This window comes from Elephas maximus, chromosome 12 (assembly GCF_024166365.1).
Source record: "Elephas maximus indicus isolate mEleMax1 chromosome 12, mEleMax1 primary haplotype, whole genome shotgun sequence".
Taxonomy (NCBI): domain Eukaryota; kingdom Metazoa; phylum Chordata; class Mammalia; order Proboscidea; family Elephantidae; genus Elephas; species Elephas maximus.
The window spans coordinates 48,310,906-48,338,484 of record NC_064830.1 but is presented as its reverse complement, the minus strand read 5'-3'; the positions used below and the strand labels follow the sequence as shown (position 1 = coordinate 48,338,484).

At 40.4% G+C, this 27,579-nt stretch overlaps 1 protein-coding gene across 1 annotated transcript in view; it reads left to right on the top strand.

The window, feature by feature from the left end:
* ALK (ALK receptor tyrosine kinase) overlaps positions 1 to 19,310 on the top strand; it is a 1,066,008-nt gene extending 1,046,698 nt beyond the window's left edge. Inside the window, exons 24-29 of the mRNA XM_049904948.1 lie at positions 1,049 to 1,146; positions 5,882 to 5,974; positions 8,456 to 8,557; positions 15,010 to 15,144; positions 15,843 to 15,933; positions 18,390 to 19,310. Coding sequence (XP_049760905.1) covers positions 1,049 to 1,146; positions 5,882 to 5,974; positions 8,456 to 8,557; positions 15,010 to 15,144; positions 15,843 to 15,933; positions 18,390 to 19,094 — 1,224 coding nt within the window. The 3' untranslated portion in view covers positions 19,095 to 19,310. The remainder of the gene's footprint in view (positions 1 to 1,048; positions 1,147 to 5,881; positions 5,975 to 8,455; positions 8,558 to 15,009; positions 15,145 to 15,842; positions 15,934 to 18,389) is intronic.
* The last annotated feature ends 8,269 nt before the right edge of the window (positions 19,311 to 27,579 follow it).

Below are 27,579 nucleotides of genomic sequence, written 5' to 3'. Positions count from 1 at the left end.
CAAAGTCACACAGCCAGTAAGGATGAGTGGAGATTGAAACTCAGACCAACTCAACTGACCATGGAAATACACTGCTTCCTGGGCTTGAGTACTGAATTCTGTATTCATTTGAATGCTGTGTACTGCATTGGCTTGTACTCCATCCCTTCTCTGGCACTCTGTCCTAAGAAGCTCAGTTTTAACACCTAGAATCCTGCCTCCCCCAACCTGAATCCTGAAATTCCAGCTCTGGGCAGTTTTAGCTCTACCCTTATTAGCTCTGTGAACTGGGGTGAGTCACTTAACCTCTGTGAGCCCTCAGCCTTCTCACCTTTAACATGGAGATAACCATTTCTTCCTTACCCACCATACAGGATGTTGTATCAGAGATAATGTATGTGGAATTGCTCTACTGGATGTAAGACATGGCTGTATGTTCCACAGGCCCCTAAGTTGTCCCCCCAGAATTGAAACATGGTCTAGAGAAGCATGACTCCTTCCTCCCCACCCCTCCCCCTGAGGCCAATGCCAGTGCTCAAAGGAGCCCTAGGGAAGGCCCTGATCTGTGGCTGTCTCAGAAAACCCCTAGTCAGCTTAGAATCTACACCCTGACCTGGACTCTATGGGGGTTATTTGCCTGTTTTCTTATTTAGGAATTTGAATCATCTCCCTCCAGGTAAATCCTAGTTCAGAGCTATAATCAACCTACCACCCAATATTTATGGAACATCCATGGTTCAATAAATGGACCAACCATGGTGGGTGACTCCCCTGTGGGCACCTCAGAACTACAAAGCCCAGTCTTTGCCCTCCCCTATCAGAGATGCAATGAGGATAAAAGTAAAGGAGGTCTGAGTTTCTTAGGTAGAAGAAGATCAAAATATGAGAGCCATGAGAGCATGAATTTTCTGTAGGGAGTATGCCCCGCTCATCAAGAACCATCAGCCTGTTTGAGAACCCCTAGTGGGCAGCATATTCACCTTTGCTCCTTGTGAGCAAAACTAGCATTCCAGACCTTCTCCTGTGCCCCATGAACTTCTCATCAGTGGATGGCTTCTGTGTCCTGCAGAATCAGCCATCCTCCCTGGCCATGCTGGACCTGCTGCACGTAGCCCGCGACATTGCCTGTGGCTGTCAGTATTTAGAGGAAAACCACTTCATCCACCGGTGAGTCTAAGTGGCCTTGCTGTTTCCTCCACCTTCTCTGTGCTTCCCCATGCATCCCTTCTCAAAATTAGAGTAATAGATTCCTCACCAGAGTTTCTGAATCTAATGGTTCAGCCTTGTCTCTGGGGTGATACTTTATCAGGGTTTCATTTGTTCCATATGTGAAATGGGTATCACAAAACATCGATACCAGCACTGGAAACTTTGGTGAGTTACTTTTGACCACCTGCCTGAACTCCTGCCTGGATCTTGGAATGGAAGGTTCAAGCCCTATATCCTGTGAGATTTCCCCAGTCTAGAAAATTTGGCTCCTCAGGGGAAGTTAACTGAGTTCATATTTTCACAGTAGTTGACTAGGGGTAACTGGAAGGCCAGGATCCATTTTATTCTTTTTTTTATCTTTTGCATATAGTGAGGGTACAATAAATGTTTGTTGGACAAATTAAGTTTTTTCTAAAATATTCTGAAATGGAGCATAATGATTATTTTCTTCTCACTTCATTCTTCTACTACATATAAACCTTGTTTAAATGGTATTTGAATTAGAATATCATGTTCACCTTCGATGCTATAAACATCATCGTTGTTGTTAGGTACCATCGAGTTGTCTCCAACTCATAGTGACCCTATATAACAGAAAAAAATATTGTCCAGTCCCTGAACCATTCGTCTGTCAATTTGTTGTACTATGGTGGCTTGCACGTCGCTGTGATAGTAGGAGCTATTCCACTGGTGCTAGAGACGTTTCACTGGAGCGTCCAGATTAAGACAGACTAGGAAGAAGGACCTGGCAACCTATTTCCAAAAAAAAACTAGCCAGTGAAAACCCTATGGATAACAATAGAATATTGTCCAATAAACATCATAGACTACATATATTTCTTTCCTTGTGGCTGTTGGTTACCTTCTCAGCTGACGCCCTGAATCTGAAATCCGAAGTAGATTACTAGGTTCTTCGAAAAGTTGTTTCTCATGATTTGCTTCTAATTTAATACATAATAATCTGGTTAACTAACATTTATTAACCCATGTCTTCAAAGACTATAAGGCATGTTCATAATTATTAGAATATGTAATGTACAAAGTAGAATATAAGAGGTGCTATAGGAGCCCCTGGGTGGTAGGAATGGTTAACACACTCAGCTGCTGAATGAAAAGTTGGAGGTTTGAGTCCACCGTGAGGTACCTTGGGAAGAAAGGCCTGGTGACATGCTTCTGAAAAATTAGCCATTGAAAACCCTATGGAGCGCAGTTCTACTCAGACACACATGGGGTCGTCATGAGTCAGAACTGACTTGAAGTGAACTGGTTTTCTCATTTATATGTGTTTAGAAATGAAAGAGCATGTAAGTAGATAGGAAGCTGTGTTTTCTACTTAATGCAAGTGGAGACACTAAAGATCAAGAAATATACTTGCTTGCGTGCCCAAAGTCACCCCTGAGATGAGGCAATAAATGCTCTCACAATAGCTTATCCTTTTCCTGTCATTTCATCATGTTGGTCTGCAATTCTTCCTCTTGATTCCAAACCTTTCCAACTTGAGGGGCATTCTGCTTGATAGGAATAAAGAAGCAAAACAGGAGCTGGAACAGTGCCTTATGTCCTCATCCAAAGCTACATCCTCTGCATCAAAGGGCAGGTCAGTCCTGCACTGCTGTTCTTACTGTTTTGGTTGTACTCACGATTTTCCACATATCTCAACCCTGCCCTTTATCGTTGCTCAGTTGTTACACGGTTGGACCATGTATGGAACTCTTTTTTGGCTAGACACCCTTCTTTCCACCGCTTGCTTTTTTTTTAAGTCTGGAGTCATCTGAGAGCAACTGTGCAGATGCTGTGGTGACATCAGGTGTCTCCCTTCAAGTCTCACTGAGGCTGTTTCTACTTCTTAATCTCCACCCCATGGCAGTCAGATTCTCCGGCTGAGGGATCATATCCATCTTTCCTCTGACATTTTGAAACCTGCTTTCCTAAAGTCATGATACATTATGACTCTATCCAGTGTTTCCTTATTATAGATGATAACAGAACCACGTTCTTTCAAGATTCCTATCACCTCCACAACCCCAGATAGTTACTGAAGGTCAGAATTAGATCCCAGAGTAATAGTTCCTTGCTCTTTTTATCTTTTTTGAGGAATAAAATTGTCAAATATCGAATCAAAAATGTACCAGATGGTCTTCTTTAAGCAAAAAGAGACTTCTAGCCCAAATTGTCCATTTCAATCAAAGATTTTCTTCTAGGACAATTTGGTAATTTGTATCAGAAAGCATCATTTACATCTTCTAACTGGCTAAGTGGTCTGCAATGTACTCCCACAACAGTATTGCTGCTAATTCTCTCTCTCTCAACACCCTTTTTCTGTCCCTAAGATTCATGGACTTCCATACATGTACACCTACCTCCTCAATTCAAAATGAAACTCCCTCAGCTGATCCACACACACTCATTTTTTTTATCAGACCTGTTTCCCTTGATTATGGTTTACTGCTGTCTAAAGTATTCTGTGTCAGTCTACCAGTTCCTTGTGTCTTATATGATATTCCATTCACTTTGTGCCATTAAATTCAAGTGCATTTTTAAAACATCCATACCATACACACCAGCATAAAGACCTTTCTGGAGCCATAAATATTGTTCTTTGTCTGCTTCACTATTTCTCTTCAGAATTAATGGCTATATATCTTAGATTTTCTCTTCTTTTTTGATGCCATCCACATTAAGGTTTTATAGTTTTATTGAGACATTTTATGCACCACTGTCCCTCAAAATCCAATTTAAACCTCCTTGATTGGGTTAGTGACATTAACAACATCCATCTCTCACGCTGGTATCCTAAGCCATGATTGCCCAATACAAATCCTATTTTTAAAATACTGTCTTAACAGCCAGTTGTTTATTTTCCATGTCCTTTCTCCACCAAAGATCAGGACCTTCATGAAACCAGTTGAAAATATGAAAACTTATGCTCCCCTAAGTACTTCTTCTTTTCTGTCCAAACTTTAATATTATTAGAGACCCATTCCAGGTTTCTTCTGGCTGTATCATTCATTCCCACATGTATGTCAAGGATGGGGAAGTAGTCAGAGATCACAAGATATGAGTCTTGGAAAGCTTCTGATCATGGCTTAGAGGCATGGCAGGAAAGAGGCCATGTAGACTAGAACAACAGAGAAGACAATGTTTATACCTAGAAAGGAATGAGTCTTCATATAGCTATGGTGCATACAGCTTACAGCATTCAGGCTGTGTTAGTCATCTAGTGCTGCTGTAACAGAAACACCACAACTGGATGGCTTTAACAAAGAGAAATTTATTTCCTCACAGAGAAGTAGGCTAAAAGTCCAAATTCAAGGCATCAGCTCCAGGGGAAGGTTTTCTCTCTCTGTCAGCTCTGGAGGAAGGTCCTTGTCCTCAATCTTCCCATGGTCCAGGAGCTTCTCAGGCACAGGGACCTCAGGTCCAAAGGACATGCTCTGCTCCTGATGCTGCTTTCTTGGTGGTATGAGGTCCCCAACTCTCGACTTGCTTCCCTTACCTTTTCATCTCTTGAGAGATAAAAGGTGGTACAGGCTACACCCCAGGGAAACTTCCTTTACATTGGATCAGGGATGTGACCTGCATAAGAGTGGTATTACAATCCCACCCTAACCCTTTTACCATAAAATTACAGTCACAAAATGGAGGACAACCACACAATGCTGGAAATTATGGCCCAGCCAAATTGATACAGGTATTTTGGGGGGGACATAATTCAATCCATGACACAGGCTTAGATAAAAATCATGGATGTAAGCACTATAATAACTTATTAAAAAAAAAAAAATAGAAAAACTTAGGTACTATCTTAACATACTTGAACTTGATGCCATAGATGACATATTCCAAAATACTCCTTTCAGACAACTGGCAGAAACCAGCTAGCCCTCCATATAAGACAATAGTCTAAGGCCAAATGGAATTTTCTATTATCTGCTTTTTACAGGAACCCTGGTGGCACAGTGGTTATGTGCTTGGCTGCTAACCAAAAGGTTGGCAGTTCAAAGCCACCAGCCACTCTGTGGGAGAAAGATGTGGCAGTCTGCTTCCATAAAGATTTACAGCCTTGGAAACCCTATGGGGCAGTTCTGCTCTGTCCTATAGGGTCGATATGAGTCAGAATCGATTTTACAGCAATGGGTTATTATCTGCTTTTACTTTTATTTATTTATTTTTAATAAGATGAGAATAAGAGTGGTTAAGAGCTCAGGCTGCTAACCAAAATGTCAGCAGTTCAAATCCACCAGCCACTCCTTAGAAACCCTAAGAGGCAGTTCTACTGTGTCCTATAGGGTCTCTATGAGTTGGAATCGACTTGATGGCAACAGGTTTGGTGTTTTTTAGTGTCTCATATGGTTGTTGTGAGGGTAGATATGAAACACTTAGAACAATGCTTAGCTGTTAGTAAATAACCAATAAATTCAAGTTCCTATTATAGTTTTTCGTTATTATGATTCCCTTAAACATTTTCCATCATCTTCTCTAATCCTTTTCCATTTCCCTTTTGGTCCTGAGAACTAGAACTGGTACAGCTATTTCTTTCATACCATAGTATAATATAAAAAAGGAAATAAAGGGCAAAGGAGGGAACTCTTTGAACTTTATTTGGAGGTGAAAATCCCAATAGTGGACATTATACATTTATTTTCCCAGGGATAAAATTAGGAAATTTGTTTTCTTGTTTCCTTCTTCCCAGGGACATTGCCGCCAGGAACTGCCTCTTGACCTGTCCAGGCCCTGGAAGAGTGGCCAAGATTGGAGACTTTGGAATGGCCCGAGACATCTACAGGTGAGCAAAGCTTGCCATCACCCTTCAAAGCCTAGCTCCTCAGCCTCTTCCACTCACGAGAAGGGCACGTGGCTTCTTGTACCTTAACAGTCATGTCCTGGTACCTTGTCATCTTTGCTCCTAAAAGCTCATTGCATTTCTTTCAGGCAATGGGAAACTTTAATTACTGTCCATGCCTAAAAGCCTAATGCTAGAACCATACTGCTTGCAATTATTGACACCAAGTCTTAGTTAGGTTGTCTTTTTGGTTCCAACTCTCTCATACTCATATATTCTGAGACACAGAATAACTTGGATACTTACATGGAAAAAACCATTAAGTAAACTTTATTTAGCTTACTCAACCACTCTCCTCAATACCCAAGAATACTGGATGGCCATAGTCTTCATCATCCCAGGCAAGAGCCCCCCAGAACTGACAAGATAATTGGACCAGCTCATTGGTCTTCTTTACCCACACCTGGAAAAGAGTTCAAGAGCCCATAAGTACTTAGCTCACCTTCCTTTCTTTTTACTGTCATATTCCCAAACCTGATTTTTCATTTTTTAAAAAAAAGGACAAAACCCATCTATTCCACTTTATCTCTCTTCTCCTCCCAATCTCTAGCGTCTTTTTCTAATTATTCACAGCATTGATTTGCTACATGAGCTAAGCCAATCTCTCTAATGCGTGGTTACTAATTATACCTTCCCTACCCCAGCCACCTGTCTGCCATGGAGGCTTGGATGTTGCTATGATGCTGAACCATTTCTGTGGAGCTTCCAGAGTCAGATGGACTAGGAAAAAAGGCCTTACAATCTACTTCCAAAAACCAGCCAATGAAGACCCTATGGGTTACAACAGTCAATCATTGGCAGCATTTTCGTCCATTGTGCATAGGGTTGCCATGAGTCAGGCCTGACTCTACAGCAGCTAACAGCAGCAACCCCAAAGGGTGGGATAGGAGAAATGGCTAAATAGAGCTTTAGTTTTTTGGAGAATAAGAGAGATCAAGCCAAGCACCCAAGAAGACCTTAGTCAGAGCTGGGAACAATCTCCACAAGGGTGAGAATGCTGATCTCAGGCTAACAGCACATCAGACCAAAAAACCAAACCCGTTGCCGTCGAGTAGAGTCCGACTCATAGAGACCCCATAGGACAGAGTAGAACTGCCCCATAGAGCTTCCAAGGAGCGCCTGGCAGATTCGAACTGCCGACCTTTTGGTTAGCAGCTGCAGCACTTAACCACTACTCCACCAGGGTTTCCAAGAGCACATGGAGTATTATAAATTGGCAATGTTTTTACTACAGTTGTCTACCACTGGTATCCATCACATTGCTTTTCTATGTCCTACTTTACCTTCTTTTATTACCCAGAGAGCCTCAGTTCTTCTTCCCCTCCTTTCTCTGAATACTCCTGGAACTGCCTATAGCTTGAGATTTGAATGTTGCAGCTTGGCTTAGCAAGCCTCTATGATCTGCCTCTTTCCTTCCAGCCTTATCTCTGGTAACTCCCAAACTCTACACTTCAATCATCCCAAATTACCTGCATTTCTCACTGTTCCCCGTATACTCCAGGCAATTTTCCATGTCTAGGATGGCTTTCTGGGAGAGGTCCTTCACCACTCAATCCCATCAGTCTCCCTCTCTGAAGCTTTCCCTGTCCATCGCCCCCACCCCAAGTAGAATGAATCAATTATTCATTTGTGCTACTGAACTTTGTACATAGTGGCATTATGCATGTTATTCTGTACCACAGTTGTTTATATATGTTTCTATTTGTTTATGTATGTTTCTACCACTAAGCCATATCCTTGTAAGGGAGAGGCTATGACTTATTTATGACCTCAGCACATAGAAGAGTACCTTATACATACTAAATACTCAATGCATGTATATTAAAGTAATAAATTAATTTAGAGAGCTGGCTGGAAGCTGCTTCCCACAACACACCCAGACAGGAAAACACAGGACTAGGTATACAGTTGGCTTAAAAGGCATATGAGTTAACTTATTAGTTTTTATAAGTGATATCATTAATGCAGCTGACTATTTGTCAGATGCCTATATTGAGCTAAATACTAAGAGGATCTACAAGTGAATAAGACACAGTTGTCTCCTGTTTTGAATCTTCCATAACTGCAGATGGTCAGGAACAGGCTGTACTTACAAGGTTGGAGTAATGCTAGTCATTATGAGTTATAATAAACAAAACCCACAGGGAAATCTAAACATTGGCTAATGGATGTTTTAGTCATTGCATAGATCTTTTCGTTCATGCCTCTAGCAGGCTATTTTGTCTCCTATTAAATCATGACACCAAAGTTCTTAACTAAATGATCTGTGTTCCCCTGCTCACCTCCTGAACTGCCAATAAGTGTGTGTTCATTTCAGCTCTCACTGGGTAAGTCCATTGTTTTCATGGTCCTGAATTGCCTGGCAGAGCTTCCGCTCAGCACCATCTCCTGAGCCAATTCTGGTTTTCCTCTTCTTGCCCACAGAGCGAGCTACTACAGAAAAGGTGGATGTGCAATGCTTCCCGTTAAATGGATGCCCCCAGAGGCCTTCATGGAAGGAATATTTACCTCTAAAACAGACACATGGTGAGTCTTGCTTCTACCCTCCCCCAGGTATTGCCATCAGCCTGAAGGTGGTGCTCTTGGACCAAATAATTTCATACTCTTGACAGGGGAAGGATAAAAGAATTAATTTGCCCCTGCCAACAGTGGTTCTCAAACTGGGCCATGCATCAGAATAGCCAGAGGGCTTGTTAAAACACAGATCACTGGACCATACCCCTAGAGTTTCAGATCCAGAAGGTCTGGGGTGTCGGGCTGAGAATGAAAGAAGTTCTGAAAGAAAGGAACTTGCCTTTCTAACAAGTTCTCAAGTGATGTTGACACTGCTGGCCCGGGGACCACACACTGAGAACAACTCTTTACAAGAAAGACCTCGGCCATATTGTCTCCGCCATCAGAATGTGGAGACAGGGTTTATCTTGACACAGGATGATCTAGGGACTTCCATCTGATGTGGAGGGTCTGCATTGATTATTCAAGAAAATGAAATTAATGATGCTGTTAGCAGAGGGTTAGACAGGAGGGACAGTGAGAAGGGAGAAGACAAATTCCCTGCTGACCCATATGGACATGGCCACACAGCCTGGCATAGTTGCTTTACAGAGAACCCAAGAAGGGAGATGACCAGGACTTGTTGACCATCCCAACAGGCTGTTTTCTAACAGCTCACCCACGAATTGCTTTACTCAGTAAACATTGGGCACCTGCTGTGTGTCAGGCAAGGTTCTGGATGCTACGGATTCGGCAGTGAAAAAAACAGTCTCTGCCACTGCGGAGCTTACATTATTAAGTGGAGACAGACAAACAAAAAAAATAACCCTTTTGTCCCATTCACAAGATAGCAGGCTCCCTTCAGAGGGCCTAGCCCCCAGTCTATGGCCAGAGCATCAGACTGGTCAGAAGCTACCCATCCAGGCAAGGATCTAAGTCCTGGGTCCCATAGGCCACATGTGTAAATACAAAAAAAAAAAAAAAAAAAAGTATTTTGCAGGCCAGTTATTTGTAACAATTGAATAAAACTATAAATCAATTACAAAACTCTTAATTAAAAACATACTCTGGACTTGCATTTTTAAATGGCAGATTGAACAAAATGCACACACACACACACAATAGCAAAAGGAATCTTCAAATTGTATGAAAACCCACAAGGACAAAAAAGACAATGATGATATGATTTTGAAAACTGGAAAGTTTTTGAACAGGTGGTGTCTTACTAATACCAGAAAGTTCCTATCTAAACCAAGGTTCGGTTCAGAAGCATGCTGATTCACTCTGCCTTAAAGGCCGAGGTATTGGAGGTACTAGGTATCTCTGAAAGTAGGGGTATAAAAAAAATCAGTTTAAAGTCTGTTTAAGCAGTAACTGGACCCTCTGGCTCTTTCCCTCACCCCTGAGTCTTGTTGCCTGTCCCACTCCTACATCAGCACAAGACTGGGAGTCTCCACTCTGAAGAGGCTAGGGTCTTTCTGGTTGGAGACATTAGACATCATTGAGTGTGGGCACTGTACCATAAGTAAGATATTTCTTAAAAATTTACTTATATCAGAGTGTCTGTCCACCTTCCTCCCCTTGGCTCTAGAACACTGGTAGCTGGCAGGAGATGAGAGAATTCCTCCTTGGAGGAACTGGCCAATTAGGAGAAAAACTACAGATATGGACAATTAGGGTTGCCCAGTGTAGCAGGCTGCGTACTGGCCCCCCAGGGTTATCAGTTCCTAATCCCTGGACCTGAAAATGTTACCTTACAAGGATAAAGGGTCTTTGCAGATGTGATTGAGTTAAGGGCCTCAATAAAGGGAGATTAACATGGATTATCTGGGTGGGCCCTAAATGCTATCACAAATGTCCTTTTAAGAGAGAGCCAGGGGGAGATTTCACACACACAGAAGAGGAAGAGGCAATGATGTGACCATGGAGGCAGAGATTGGAGTGATGCAGCCACAAGCTAAGGAATGCCAGCAACCACGCGAAGCTGAAAGAGGCAAGGAGGGATTCTCTAGAGCCTCCAGAGGGAGCATGGCCCTGCCCACACCTTTATTTCAGCTCAGGGATTCTGATTTCAGACCTTTGGCCTTCAGAATTGTGAGGTAAAACAATTCTGTCATCTTAAGCCACCAAATTTGTGGTAATTTGTCACAGCAGCCACAAGCCAGATGGCCCTAGAGTGATGTCCACCATGGACAGGCCTCATCTACATTGAGCTTCCAATCAGCTTCTCGGTATCCCAGTCTTTAAAAAAAATCCCAGCCAAGAATCACCAAACATTTGAGAAAAAGACTCTAATCTGAAGAAAACAAACATATAAAAAGGAACTTGGAGGAAGAAAAATGCAGAAAGCTTAGGAAAAATTTTAAAAACTATAATATCCTCAGAAAAATGAAAAGTTATTGCAATCATAAACCAAGGAAAAAAAGTTACTTAAAACAATGTGTTCTAGAAAAAAATACATAAACTCTGGAAATAAAAATATAATAGAGTCCTGGGAGAGGTGGACTGTGACTCCCCACTCATTAAGTGTGGGCTGTGTGGAAAAAAAAAAAAAATTTTTTTTTTTGTGTGGTGTCTTCGTTCCAAAGAGTACAGTGTGTATGTGGCGGGGGCGGGAGGGTAGGGAGTAACTTCATGGTAGAGAAATCTGACCAACACGACCTCAGCCAGGTGAGCAACTTCAACAGCGATGTCATGTTGATAGCTTGTACCCTTGACATGATATGGTGAAATGGCGCTTTACCTCTGTGATCTTCCTCCCCAAACCCAAAACCTGTCTAATCATGAGAAAGGAATTCCATAAACCCCAACTGAGGGACATTCTACAACACACCTGATCAGCACTCCTCCTAACTGTTAAGGTCATCAAAAACAAGGAAGGTCTGAGAAACCCTCACAGCCAAGAGGAGCCTAAGGGGACATGGTAATTAAATGTAATGTGTTATGGTTCCTGGGACAGAAAAAAGAGGTTAGATAAAAAGTAAGGAAATCTGAATAAAGAATGGGTGTTTAATAAAGGATTAATGATAATGTATCAATATCAGTTTGTTTATTGTAACAGATGTACCACACTAATGAAAGATATTAATAATAGGGCAACTGGGTGCAGAGTATATGGGAACTTCCTGTACTATCTTCAAAACTTTTTATGAATTAAAAACTGTTCTAAAATATAAACTTTATTTTTTTAAATATAATGATACAAATACAAGAGTCAACAGAAGGTTGGAAGACAGAGTTAAGCTTCTAGAAAATAAAACAACTGTAATAAAGAGATGGGATACAGGAATGAAATGATAAGAAAATGAAGAGAATTAGATCGATAGATCCAATTGGTTGAGGTATAGGAGTCTCAAAAAGAATGAACAGAGGAAATGAAGGGAATAAAAATATCTAAGAAGTAATTCAGGAAGATTTCTCAGAATGGAAGGACATAAACTCCAGAATGAAAAGCATCCACCAGGTGCCAAGCACTGTGGGTAAAAAGATCCACACAAAAGCACATCATCGTGAAATTTCAGAACCATGGTGACAGTAAAGATTCTGCAAGCCTCTGAAGAGAAAAATAATAGTAAAAACTGGTCCCACATAAAAGATGTTGTTGTTGTTGTTGTTGTTAGTTGCCATCGAGTCCGTTGCAACTCACAGTGACCCTATGTGCAAGAGAAGGAAATACTGCCCAATCCTGTACCATCCTCACATGTTGCTATTTTTGATCCCATTGTTGCAGCCACTGTGTCAATCCATCTCATTGAGTGTATTCCTCTTTTTTGCTGACCCTCTACTTTAGCAAGCATGAAGTCCTTCTCCAGGGACTGGTGCCTCCTGATAACATGTCCAAAGTATGTGAGACAAAGTGTCAACATCCTTGCTTCTAAGGAGCATCTGGCTGTACTTCTTCCAAGACAAATTTGTTCAATCTTCTGGTAGTCCATGGTATATTCAATATTCTTCGTCAACACCATAATTCAAAGGCATCAATTCTTCTTTGGTCTTCCTTATTCACTGTCCAGCTTTTGCATGCATATGAGGTGATTGAAAATATCATGGCTTGGGTCAGGTGCACCCTAGTACTCAAAGTGACATCTTTGCTTTTTAACACTTTAAAGAGGTCTTTTGCAGCAGATTTATCCAATGCAATATGTCATTTGATTTCCTGACTGCCGCTTCCATGGGTGTGGACTGTGGCTCCAAGTAAAATGAAATCCTTGACAACTTCAATCTTTTCTCTGTTTATCATGATGTTGCTTATTGGTTCATTTGTGAGGATTTTGTACACATAAGAATCATCTTGGGATCTTATTAAAGTGTAGATTCTAATTCAGTATACCTGGGGTAGAAATCAATTGACTCGACACCAATGGGGTTTGGTTTTTTTGAGTTTGGGGTGGAAATGAAAATTCTCAGCAGGGGATTGACCAAAATGAACTGGTTGGAAGCCCTTTTTAGAACCCAGATTAAGGAATGTGGATTTTATTCTAAAGCACAACGGATGCTAGTGGACAGCTGTAAGCAGAGGTGTGACATGACTCTTGTTTTTAAAAGATCTCTTTAACTGCCATTGAAAATAGACTGCAGTAGGGCAGATGAAAATGGGAAACCAGTTAGGAAAATACTGCCAAGTTCTAGGTGAAAGAGGAGCAGGGCTTGGCTTAGTGGTACCTGTGGAAGTAGTGAAAAGTGGTCAAAGTCTGTCTTGAAAGTAAAGTTAACAAGACTTGCTGAATGATTGTGGGATGGGGGGTGGGCGCCTCCTATGCTTCTGGCTTGAGCAAATGGGTGAACAGTGGTACCGCTGAGTTAAGAACAAAGGAGGAAACAGCTTGAGTGCAAAGCAAGTTATGTTTGGACCTGTTAGCTTGAGTTGCTATTAAAAGGCAAGTGGAGATGTTCAGGAGGCATTAGATATAGGAGTCGGAGGCTCAGAGAACTGCAACAGATGGTGGGATCAGCTGGCAGTACATCTGAATATAATGCAGGAAGTTTTGGCTCCAATCTTTCCTGAGAGCTAGCCCCTCCCTCCACCACACCTGGAGACAATTTTCCACCTTCAAGTTATGAATTAACAAAAATAAGATTTAGCTTTAGAAAGCTGGTAACAAGCACAGTTAGCACAATTCATGATTTAAAAGCCCTTTCATCAGATTGTTATCCTCGTTGATTCAAATATTACAAGTAATCAGCAATCATTTTTGCTATTTCTATAATTTCAGCCAGAGCAAGTTTAGTTGTGAGAGAAAGTGCGGTTTTCTTAAATATTTGTTTTTATTTGATTTTGTATGCTTCAGTGTAAACCCTTGGGCTTGCTGCTCCTATGTAGGACAGTCTTATGGGTGACTAAAGCACCGTCTGGCATACGAAATATAGGTTTTCCTTCTCTGTCAGGTTGTCAGATAAAATACAAAACAGCCAGTTAAAATTGAATTTTAGATGAACATTGAATGATTTTTAAGTATAAGTATACTCCATAAAATATTTGGGGCATATTTATACTACAAAATTACTCATTGTTTATGTGAAATTCCAATTTCACTGAGTGTCTTACATTTTTATTTTCTAAATTATTTGCCAAATTAAAGGTCTATGACCAATGCCATTTCTTTCTCCTTTGAACCCTAAACCAAGAAAAGAAACGTTTATTTGCAGTCTATATACTAGTTCTCTCAAAACATGCTGTGATCTATCTAGACAAGCAAAAAATATATAGCTGAAATTCCCATAAGCAGAGTACAAGGATTCCAATTTCTCCACATACTCACCAACACTTATTTGCTTTTTTTTTTTTTTTAATATATATTAGCCATCCTAAAAAAGATTGGGTATGAAATGGTATCTCATTGTGGTTTTAATTTGCATTTCACTGATGGCTAATGATGTTGAAAATGTTTTTATGTGCTTGTTGGCCATTTGAATATCTTCTTTGGAAAAATGTCTATTCAAGTCCTTTGCCCATTTTTTAAATTGGATTGTTCATCTTTTTGTTGTTGAGTTGTAGGAGTTCTTTACACATTGTGGATACTAACCTTTATCCCTACATGATTCATCACAGAATTTTAAATATTTAAAAAACTGAAGATAATATAGAAATTCTATGGCAAATTATGACAAATCAATGGAATGTTTTATAGCTATTTCAAATTTTATTTATAAAATGTATTAGAATCGGAAATGTTTATGCTATAATGGAATGTGTAAAAAAATCTAGGCTTAAAATTGCATATTGACTAGGACTGCAATTATGTTAAAAAAAATCTAAGCACAGAAACTTAACTGGAATAACAACAAAAAACAAATACCAATGCTAACAATGGTTATCTTTTTATGGAGCATTACCTGTGGTACTGTCTTATTTTTACTTTTTTCCATCTTAAAACTTCTCTATTGTGGAACCATATATAATGAAAAAAAATTAAAATTTGAAATGTGTGTCTGTGTGTGCGTGTGTGTGTGTCCATCCATCATATATTCCTCTGTCCTGTGCACAGGTCCTTTGGAGTGCTGCTATGGGAAATATTTTCCCTGGGATATATGCCATACCCTAGCAAAAGCAACCAGGAAGTTCTGGAGTTCGTGACGAGTGGAGGACGGATGGACCCACCTAAGAACTGCCCCGGGCCTGTGTATGACCCTCTTAGGAACATTTCTACTAGTTATTAAGCACAGTTTTTCTTTTCAAAAGATATCTACTGCCACATATGCTTATTTATTTTAAAATTAAGTGGCAGATGGCTGACCTCATTTAATATGCCCAAGATGTGTCTGAGACTTTAATGAGATAGTTTGTCTTCGGCCCCTGGAAAGCAGTAACACCAAGCCAGGAAAGGGATCTGCCTGGGGGCTGTGGACTCACCAGGCCTGCATTCCGCAAGCCTCTCCTAGGACTTCGAGTGCCGTCCTCAATCCCTGCTGCCCTACACCGTATGTCTGGATCTCCTTTAAACGTTCCCTGTTTTTTGCAGTTCGTCTGGCATCTTTCACCTCCTCCCCACAAGCAAGGCAGATGCGAAATATAATTAGAATATGGTGTCCCAAAAGTGGAACCGAGTGAGAGGAGTCCTATTTAAAGTCAACACCAGCACGTCTGTGTTCATGAGCTCTGGGGTTAGAATCATGATTAAAAAAAAAAAAAGAAGAATCATGATGCCGGGGCACTATTCCTTGGCCCATCAGCAGAGGGCAGCAGGACCTAGCTGAGGCGCCACCCTCAAAAAGACAAGCGTGCCACCCCATTCCATTTAGAAAAGTGCTGGGGAGAAAAATGTATTTTTCATCCTCGTGGTTCTCCTGATTTTCGCAAATGTGTTTATTCTTCTTTTAGATACCGGATAATGACCCAGTGCTGGCAACATCAGCCTGAAGACAGGCCCAACTTTGCCATAATTCTGGAGAGGATTGAATACTGCACCCAGGTACAAACATTCCTCCCCTTGGCTGGTACTTACTCCATATGGAAAAGACTTTTCATGACAAGTTGTGAGAATGGATGCTAGCCATCTATGAAGTGAAACGCTTGGTATCTCAGTTTGCCCATTTTGCAAATGCTAGTAACTGCCGCGTTCTGTACCAGCACATGACACAGGGCCAGATGCTCAACAATATTAGAGAATCCACTCAATTTGCAATATTAACTTAGTCCCTACTGGGTACCTAATGTTTTATTAGACAAAACCAGAGCTTCAGAGAAGTATGGAACACACCTGCTCTCAAATATTTTGTAGCCTGACTGGAGAAATTTTAACGTGTGAAAAAAGCTGACAGTATATAATTAAGTTATACAGGAAGGCGCCTGGTAATCTGGAGACATTTTTACATCATCGGTAGTATTTGCATAGTATTTATGTAGCACAAATCGCTTTTCACGAATTTCATTTTATCCTCACTGAGGTAAGTATAATATCCCCTTTCACAAATGAGAGTTGAGGTCTGGAGAGGTTGTCCAAGCCACACAGTTTTTAGCAGTCTCGTAGGTCCCTGTGCAGATCCCTCACCTAGTTCCTTCAGTAATGAGTGTAAATTGTCACTTCTCTCCCTGACTGCTAGCAGACAACTATGCCTCCCACCTCATCGAGAAAGCAAAGGCTGTGGGGTGAGAATCCACTCAGTTTCCTCCCTGTCTCCAATACAAGCTTATTTGCATCTGCATCCACTCTCGCCAGCTTCCTTCCAGTGTCAGTGGAGGTCAAGGAGCCTGCTGGTCAAGACTAAGCCCTCCACCAGCCACACCGCTGCCCCACAGGGGCTTTTCCATTGGCATCTGCTTTCTTCCCCTCTCTTGGCTCTCATTTTGTCAGAATATTGCATTCTGGAGAGTACTTTTAAAAAGGCAGACAATAAGTCACCACCTCTCTAAATTCCCCCATCTTAGCTGTGACAAAACAAGTGCACATTTTTAAATTAAATTCGTTTTCTAGCCTCACCATTCCATCCTCCCCATTCCATCCTCCCAGGTTCTTTACGCTCAGTAGTAGGTGAGTCAGCGTTTATCTAGATGGACTTCATTTCCCATGTTACTTGGGGTTCTTTCAGAGAACTTTATGCTTAATGAAATTTTAAGTTGTATTAATGGAATACACCAATTTAAATACATACACTTAGCAGTAATTTTTCTCCCAAGCATGTAGAGTAATATCCTTCTTAAAGTAGGTGGTTTTATACAGACATATTTTAAATAACTTGCTATGGAAATTAATACTGAACAGAGAGGGAACTAAAGGGTGAGAAGAGAATGGGAAGGTATTTTTTTTGCTGGTGAATATCACACCAATGTGTTTTTCTGTTAAACTCAAGTAATGGAGGCCTTTTCCCCATTTGCATAAAATATTAATGAGTTAAATTTCCTCAAATTAAAGTTTCCTTCCACAAATTTTTCTTAAACCTTTGGCAACTGCTTCTGCTTCTCTATATGACAACCTATTACTGTAAGAATAATCTAGCACAAAATCAATTTTGTAAAAGTTTTATTCATTATCGGTTGCCGTCAAGTCTATTCAGACTCATGGAGATCCCACCTGTGCCAGAGTAGAACTGTGCTCCGTAGGGTTTTCAATGGCTAATTTTATGGAAGTAGATCAACAGGCCTTTCTTCCAAGGCACCTCTGGGTGGACTCAAACCTCCAACCTTTTAATTAGCAGCCAAGCACATTAACCATTTGTACCACCAAGGGACTAATTTTGCCCATTACACCTCAGTATTACCTGATTTCCACAAAGGGCACCATCACATTTAAACAAGTGAAAGAACCACTGCACTATGGTATCTGTCCATGAAATGAAGTGATGATATAATGCAAAAAAAGTTATAATTCAGTGTAACCCAGATATGATGAAAATGCTAAGTAGCTAGGGAAGAACAAAAAACAAACCTTATAAGCCAATATGGTGTCTCTCCTCTCCTCCCTTCTCCTCCTTCCTCCTCCCCTTCCTTCTGCCCCCCACACACTTACACGCTTTTCTGTTTAGTTGGAGGGATTTTATTAAGAATAAATGGGAATAATAAAAAATAACAACTAATTCATAACTTTTTTTTTTTTTTTACAAACTCATTAATCTATAAGGTTTGCCAAAAGGTCACCACCTCTGTAAAGCCTTTCCTGACCGCCCTCCAGTGCCCCAGGCAGTAGGGTGCCCCTCTAGCTCCCTGTACACCACCCATTATGGAACTTATCCTCTGAGCTCTTCAAGGATAAGTATGATTTCACAGTCACTTCTTATCCCCTGGTGCCTATAAACTAATATACTCTCAATAAATATTGAATGGTTTCCTCACCTGCAGGTAAGTTTGGAAGAGATTATCCCTATGGTAACCTTGGGATCCATTATCTTTTGTCTGCGATTCTAAGTTTTAATCCGTTTCTCCTACTGATAGGATCCAGATGTAATCAATACTGCGTTACCAATAGAATACGGTCCACTTATGGAAGAGGAAGAGAAAGTGCCCATGAGGCCCAAAGACCCTGAGGGGATTCCTCCTCTGCTAGTGTCTCCTCAGCAAGCGAAAAGGGAAGGAGAGCACTGCCCGACCGCCCCACCTCCTCTGCCCAGCACCTCCTCGGGCAGAGCCGGGAAGAAGGCGGCCGGGGCCGAGGTCTGTGTCCGAGGCCCTCGAGGGCCGGCCGGGGAAGGGGGACACGTTAACATGGCCTTCTCTCAGTCCAACCCACCGACAGAGGTGCACAAAGTCCAGGGATCCCGAAACAAACCGACCAGCTTATGGAACCCAACCTACGGCTCGTGGTTTGCAGAGAAGCCTGCCGCCAAAAAGAACGATCCTGTAGCGGCGAGGAAGCAGCAGCGAGAGCAGGGAAAGGCGGGACGCGAGGGAGGCTGTACTGCGCCGCCCAGCGCTGCCGCCGGGAGACTGGCGGGCGCCTCCCTGCTGCTGGAACCGTCCTCGCTGACCGCCAGCATCAAGGAAGTGCCTCTGTTCCGGCTGCGCCACTTCCCCTGCGGAAACGTCAACTACGGCTACCAGCAGCAGGGCCTGCCTTTGGAGGCCACCGCTGCCCCTGGAACAAGCAATTACAAGGACTCCATTCTGAAAAACAAGAACGTGACCCAACCGGGGCCCTGAGCCTGTTGCATACTCATTTCTCTTCCTTGGGAACCCTAAGCCTCAGGGCCTAGGTGATGGTTCCTCTACTCACCAGAGACCAAACGTGATTTTTCATTCTGTGCCAACTTGTTTTGAAGTGCCACATAAAACAGATGTATTTTCACGCCTTAGAAAGGTTTTGAGCATGAGTTCATCCTATTCTTTCAAAAGAAGAAAATAGACGAGTGTTAAACACGGGTGGATTTGGTTGCGTAAGGCTTTTATGCATGGCTGTTGTATACTTCCTTATGCTTCTTTTCAAATGTGTGTGCTCTGCTTCAATGTAGTCAGAATTAGCTGCTTCTGTGTTTCATAGCTGGAGTCACAGATGTCTCCTTAGCCTTGTTGATGGTGGACCACTCGACCGGAGAGAAAGCGGAAATAAAGGAGTTGTTTGTAATGCTTCAGCATGGGGAAAGGCATTCTTTACGTGGAAAAGAAAATTCATAGACAACTAACTGAAACTTCACTTGGATACTTCCAGTTGTGCTGATTAATCTGACAATTGTGAACACGCGGTGAATACTTTCAAGAAAATGTGTATACATTCATTTAAACAAAACGCAGACACCCAGAGTGCTTTGAGTATGATAAAACACCAGTATAGATCCAGAGATTCAAGCATCCTATTAATTAATATACCTCATGCCTTAAAAAATTATCCTACTAAAAGTGCAAAACTGAGTGTGAGGTATCCTACTGGATTTAAAACCCAATATATAAATTATTACTTATTTTAAAAGTTTCCATTAATTAAACTCTGATCACTAAAACACAAAACATTCAAGCAGCAATGATACATGAAAGCATAGAAACATATCCACTCATGGGCATAAGTGTTAATATATTTTAAGCTAAAAACTGCCAACAGTTTCAGTCGTGAACCTACCAAACTGAAAGGTTTCTACTTGTAACGACAGACCGGGCCAGTAGACTGACAGGCACCCCAGTGATCCTACGGAGGTTCTAATGCAGTCCCCCGCTGTTCTGGCACTCACCCAAGTTTTCTCTCCTTTAATCATGGGCTCCTAGGGTATGTGCAAACACAAATTTGCTGAAATATACATAGCGTAATTATCACGGCTATCAAACGCAGATTTAAAGCACAGCATTTTTCTCTGGGTAGCAAGGAGTAGAGAAATTAAGAAACGCTTGGTGCGTGGAGGTTTGACGGTGACATGTTGTAGTGGAGGTGCTAAACTTGGTTTTCACAGGTGAAATTTATTTCCATGAAAAAGAATTAGGAATGTTAAATTTTTCTTATGTACTTATGCAAAAACGCTTTACTTTTTATTATCAGTAAGTTTTCATTTTCTTCTGTTTTTCTGCCTCTCCTCCATTCTCACATCCACTTTTTTTCCTGGTAATAGCTGTGCCAAAGCATCACCTTGGCAGGAAAGCATTTTTTATTACCTGCAAGGCACTGCAGCATTCCCAAGCAGGACTGATTCCCTCTCTGTGTGTGTATATGTGACCAGTCAAAGCATCGTCCAAATCTAAAGTATCACTTTAAATATGAGGAAGCCATTATGTTCTAAGCTGATACTAGACAACCGTTCATTTCTCTGAATGCCACTCGGGTGCCCTAGAGCTGCAGTCCTGTGCATCTGTAGGAGCACTGACACCCTGGAGACCACCTTTCCTTATCTGCTTAACTGCCAAAAATACTGTCATCAGGCATACATGAAGACAAGATGTCAATGAGCTCAGCTCTAAATCCCTGTGTCGGTAAGCTCTGGTTGATGCCAGCCACAAAAGAAAATAATCAAAATATAAACTGTAATCTAACTCACAAGCCACCTGAAAGGGGCTCAAGAATCACACTTGGAGAAACATTCCTAAAGGATGATGACAGAGAAGCTGTCAAAAACTGAGAAACATGGTTCATTTTACATTTCTAACAGCAGTAACCAATTAAACAGAGAGTGCTACCATGGTTAAATAGCCAACTCTTTACTCTTATTAATGGGGGGGAAGTCATATCCCTTTCTAAAAAACTGTAAATCCATTACATTTTCAGGTTGTGCCTTATTACCACTGAGATTCATTTGTTGATAGATTCTAATCGTCTTTACTGGTATCAATTTTCATGTAAATGATAGTCAAATCTTAAATGCCTGCATACACGAATAATAAACAGCTCCACAGTGAGACACGAAGGCCACAGGTGTTTCATTTAACCCGGTGTAACCCCTGGGTGTCAGCAAGAGATTGATCTGGACTATAACTCGCACCTGCTCCAGCCAGATGACTATAGCAATTCATATGGATGCTGTGGACTCTTAGTATTTATTAGCTAAGATAGAAAGTTCCACCTAAAATTTGAACACATACAGTTAAAGTTCGCAAAAACCCATACAGCAAACCCATTGCCATTGCGTAGATTCCAATTCATAGAGACCCTACAGGACAGAGTAGAACTGCCCCCTAGAGCTTACAAGGAGTGGCTGGCGGATTCAAATTGCTCACCTTTTTGGTTAGCAGCTGAGCTCTCAACCACTGAACTACCAGGGCTCCTAAGTTAGTTTGCAGAAGCTATGTTTTAAGTCATAAGCAATTGTAATTATTTATATTCCATGTCTATAAAGAGGCCCACTACGAGTTCACAAACTATTGTTTTGGGAAATTGGTAATTTGTGAGGAGTGACCAGTTAATACATGGCAGCACCTCAAAAACACAGCAAATCAAAATAGTGGGAATAGATGTATCTTTAAAAAAAAAAAAAGGTATGATATATTTAGTAGAGTTTGGATTCTCTTCCACCAGTCAGGGCTCTTAATCCTGGTTTTGCTTGTCGTATCTGACCTGTCTGTACCTCATACCTTCACATAAAAAATGAGGCTGATACCCTCCCTCTCTCACTCCCCTCCAGGGAGATTATAGAATGTACGAAAGCACAAGCACTCTACCTTAAACCTCTTCAAATTCTCAGGTGACTTGAGCTCTTCCATCTGTGCCATGTTTTGCTTCATCTCTCATTTTTTAACGACAGTAGCAGGAACCCTACTAGGACCAAGTCCGTATCAGCTCAAAAAAAAGTATAAAGACTCTCTAGCACATTTAGAACGAGGTTCTAAGGTTTAAAAATAAGCAGCACAGAAACTATTTCATCAATCTGAACAATTCTTTCTGTAATTGCTGGCATGTCCACATAGGACTTGGGAAACTCGACAGCTGTATTACGTAACTGCAGATTATCTTTGTTCCAGAAAATGTGACACCTTTACATCCAAACTGACAGGAAGGGCACGGCCTAAGGGGTCGGGCTATTTTAGTAGACTTTCTCCAGTAATAAATAAAATAAAATAAAATTCATAGAGCTCTGTAGAGCTAAAACCAGATGCATATGAATGCAGACTACTCCAGCTAACAGGCTTCCCATGACAAGGTTCATAAAACTGTATAAAGCGTATTATCAATCTATCTTTGACTAATGATTTTAAATGGGTCCCCAAAGAACACCGAGTTTAACTTTGCTAATTTCATCGCAGCAGATGGTTCCCTATGTTGTGTGAACATACAAAAGGAAAACCAGCATTCTCATAAATTCAATGTGATGGCCTAAAATAATAGATAATTACTGAGAATAAACAGTTAAGTCTTCTATTAAGATTCAATTTTCATTTGGTATAGTGAGTGGGTGTACTTAACTTTTAATAAACTACTCAAGTACAAAGCTATTTTTAGCTCTAGCTTAACGACTTGAAAACATTTTAAAAGGTAAGAACTATTATATACAATTAATTGTTGTTGTTATTAGTTACTGTCAAGTCAATTCCGACTCAAGGCAACCCCACACGTGCAGAGTAGAACTGCTCCAGAGGGTTTTCAAGGCTGTGACCTTTCAGAAACAGATCGCCAGGCCTATCTTCTGAAGCACCTCTGAGTGGGTTCAAACCACCAACCTTTCAGCTAGTAGTTAAGTGCTTAATGGTTTGTGCCACCCAGGGACTCCATATACAATTCCAAAAAAAAAAAAAAAAATTAGTAGGGGGAAATATATGAACTATAACCACAAAACTAAAGCAACACTCTCTTCTCTCCAGCATTCAGTAATGTAAAACAAGTACGTTATCCTTCACATATAAAGATGGCACTACCAGGCTAACCTCAGAAAACCTGTAAGGACCAAAGTTTGCTTTTAGTGCCTTCCCATGTCCATTTCTTAAATTCCTCTTCTTGACATGACTTCAAGCTATTTCCCCAATCCCTCAATTTTCTAAGGCTTCCAATCCCTCAATTTAGTAAGGCCTACTTGCCTCTTTTAAAGCAATTCTTCAAAATGACTTATTCCTCCATCATCAAAATGCTAGTTCAGTAGGCTGATTTCAACTTCTGTTAGTTGAAAGGCAGTCCTTACTAATTTTTTTTTTTTTTTTTAAGCATTAGTAACTACAGTATTAACGCTCCCTGGAATATTTACATTTTAAGAGAGGCTACTTGTCACCATATATGAATATTGGATTGACAAAATCTCAGATGACTGTTATATTTTGGATGGGTTACCACTCTTCAGTCACTTGAGAAGCAACAAGCTGACTGGGCAGGAGTCGAGACCTAGGTAATAGACTGCAATTATCTACCTATGTGACTCGGGAAACTCATTTTCTCATTTAAAAAATGAGGGTTTTTTTCTCAAACACCCTTTCCAACTCTGAAGTCCATGATTCTGTAAGACTTCACCTCTGTGAAAGGCAAATCCCAATACCCAGCCTGTAATCAGTAGGACGTGGCCAGGGTGTGTGTGTACATTCTTCTCCTTGATCCTCGTAATTCATTTAAAGCCAAAGCCAGTTCATTCAGGGCATAACCCCAACGAGCCAAACTATATTTAATCTTTATAAAGAATTAAACCAGAAAGCTTAGTGTCAGTCCTGTTTATTCTTTCAAAGACCTCCTTAACAAATCACAAAATCATTAATATTCACGAGGTTAATCAGGGGTGGTTTCCCAAAAGTAGGAAAGCAGACAGGACCATGAGAATCATGGTCATTTAATGACCCTCAACTTTCAGCATCACCCCACCATATCTCTTGTGACATTTGTTATAATTACAGCCTTGTTAGCAAGTAAAATCATAAAAGATGCCTTTTGAATGTTATCGTTTATCACACCTAGTATTTGATGATATAACAGATGTGCTTTCAATTGTCAATTTGCACCTCTTCAGTGCTCATCCCCAAAGTATGGTAACAAAGCCCAGAATAAACTGGGTGTTGGAGACCAGGAAGCATCTGTGGACTGAGGTGGCCTTCAACAAGTGTGTGATGGTGCAGTTATTACCACAGGATTGGGCAGAATCCCTCTTTTAAGTTTATAGAGATACCGTTGTCACTGGATGGCAATTGCTGGAAACTGTTGACTGCTATAGCTTTATATAAAAAAAAGTAGATCTAAAAATGAAATATCCAAAAAGATAGCCATTGCAGACATCTCACCAAAAGATAAGACTGGGAAGACTGCAGGTGAATTTCCTACATTTTAGTGCATCTAATTTTTTAATAGTTGAGAAAAAAAATAATTTGAACCCTTTCCATTATTCTCATTGTAGTACTTACATAGTATCTGACATCGCTCAGAAGAAATAATTTTAAAGACAGAAATTCTTTCTCTTTAAATACCAGTAAGCAGCTGGAGATGTTTTATGAAGAAACTAAACAGAGCACTGCATGGATTTCCTTTGTCACATACCAGGAGGTGGGAAGGGAGGCTTCAAGAATCTCTAGCTATTTCTTAATTCCCTAGGTTCTATTTCCTTCAAGGAGACATGATTATTTGAGAAAATTACAATATTTTTAATTGATGTGTAATCTATTGGAATTCATATTAGAAACTCATTTTTATTGGTAGGTTCAATAGAGAGGACTGAATTTTTGCTTTCTCTTCTGCTCTATGCTATTATCTGTAATACAAAATTCACTTTCCCCTGCCATGACTGAGGCTTTTTATAACTATTAAAATTCATTAAAAAATCTATTTTAGGAACTTTTTCCAAAGAAACTAGATAGTAATGCCTATCTTTCCTAAGAAGAACTGTCTGGGGCAGCCAATACCATTAACACTGTTGAGTGAGTTTCAAGCTGACTCTCAGAAGTCGTATCAGAAAAAGAACAGCTTGAAGCTGTGCATATAATTTTTACATGATTCATTTCCATGTCAGTCTCATTTGATTTGGTAATGTGAAAAATAATAATGAGCTCAGTTTTTAAGACAGTAAGTCTACTTCATGTAAAGCCATGAAGAACCCTATTGAGCTGGAGTTCAGAGAACTTAACCTTTATAAGACTGACACAGGCCAGGGAGAACACAGACACCAGGTGTATATTTAAACCTATCCTTAAGAAATGCCTAAAATTCAGATTCAGTACAGTATAAGTCGATTTAGACTAGCAATTTAATTTCACTTTGCCAATTCAAAAAACTCTATTATGTAATGCTGAGACCAAATTCCTCCTGACCAAGAAGCCTATTGGGGTGTGTGTATGTGTAAATGTATAAATATCTACAGTACCAACACAATCATGTGCCTGCATTCATTCACGATTTTACAGCTGAACTTAAACTAGATTGATGAGCATTTTTTAAACGGCACCAGTGAGCATTGGAAACAGGTTATGTTTTAAGCTGATAGCCTCCATTTAAATACCTAAAATATCTTTCCTTTCCATAAGCCAGAACTCACTGCCCCTCCTCAGCACCACCAAGGCAACCACCAGACTTCACTATCTGAAATGTCTAGTCAGTGATGAACAGGTGTAAAATATATACTTGTTGCTGCTTTATATTCATGAGAATCTAGTCACTATAAGATATTCTAAAATGAAAACCGGGAACAGTTTTCCCACTCCTTGGTGCCTTTCTCCCCAAGGGAGAGGCTGTAAGCAGAAAAAAAAATTATTTCTACCAAACAGAATACGAATATATTACTGTCATCAACTCTAATTCCTCCACATACATTTCTTTTTTCCCTACTATAAAAAAGCATTAGCAAAATTTTAGGGAGAAAAAATTTCTTTTGCCTATGCAAAGGCATCATATATCCTGCTTTTAATAAAAATCTCACTGTTTAACTTGTTCAGCCTATACACACTTCACTAGGAACATCTGTTGTATACACAAGCAGTTTATGTAACATTGTTTATAAATAAGGGCCTACGTACCAAGGTATATTATTAAACAATTACTAAAAATATGTGATAATGTGAGTTTTGTATTAACTACTGTATATGTATTATGTAAGTGTAGTGAAGCAAAGGGCATGAAGAAAAAATTAAAAATAAATTCTATTGGCTTGCAACGCGGTGGTACATATTAATACGTCTGAGTCAACATTTAGATAACAGATGCACCGTGAGTAGTTAAAATTACTAGATCTGTCTCTCCAATAAGAATGATTCTTAACACATTTGGTTTCTGGCCATTGGCCAATTATCATATGTTCTAAATAGGCGACCTCAAAAGAAAATTCTAGCTGAAACAAAAATGCTTAGCATGGGAGTCCAGCACTATGGACAGTTCATTCTAGCTATATTAGATCACGCACTTTATTATTGTGTTCTCTAAAGTATCATCATATGAAAACAGAACTCCAAAGGTGGTCCCAAGCAAAAGAGTTAAGCAGTCATCTTAGGTAACCCTGTTGTGGCTTTCCTGCCCCTTCCCTAGCCCTACCATGACATCTTTCTGTCTCCTACATGTCACTGTTTTGGGGCAAAGCTGGGCAGCCATGATCCAAACCTCTCCTGTCCCCCTTCCCCCTTTACCTAGCAAAATTTCTGTGTGCTGTGACTGAGTCTCTCAGGGCCTGGTATCTAAAGCTAGCTAGATAGGAGCTATGTTTTAAACAATCAGTGGTCTTCACTGCCTTCGTTCGTTCAACGAACATTAACTGAGCATCTACTAGGTGCCCAGATTTATTCCAGGTGTTAGATATAAAGTGAAGAACAAAACAGTTCAAAATCCATCCTTCAGTCTGGTGGGGGAAAGAGAAATACATAAGTAAAAGTCTGGCAGGACCAATAGTGGAAAATGCTAAGAAGAAAGCTAAAAACGGGAGAGGGGGACAAAGAGTTCTGGGGAGGAGGGTGCAAGGGAATCAGACCGAGATTAAAAGCTTCTATTCAAATACAGCAAAACATCTGTATCTGAAGATTTTCATGCTCTTAGAAATATTTCCCCCCAAATTATTCTAAAATATAAGAATAAAGCTCTCTACTAGAATGTAGGTTATTATTTATACCCGTTTGTTTCATCTAAATTCAAAGTGTTCCACCTGCCCTAAATAAACAAATGAAGCCCTAGCTGTATAAAAGAAGGTTAAAGAGATGTTAGAAAACTACAGAAACATGCTCTTTCCTAAAATGACTCCCTACCCATCAAAATGATACTTACAAGAAGGTAGCTAAAAACATAACTTTATTTGTTGAGTAGAAAGTATGATACTTATTAAGACTGTAGGGATAG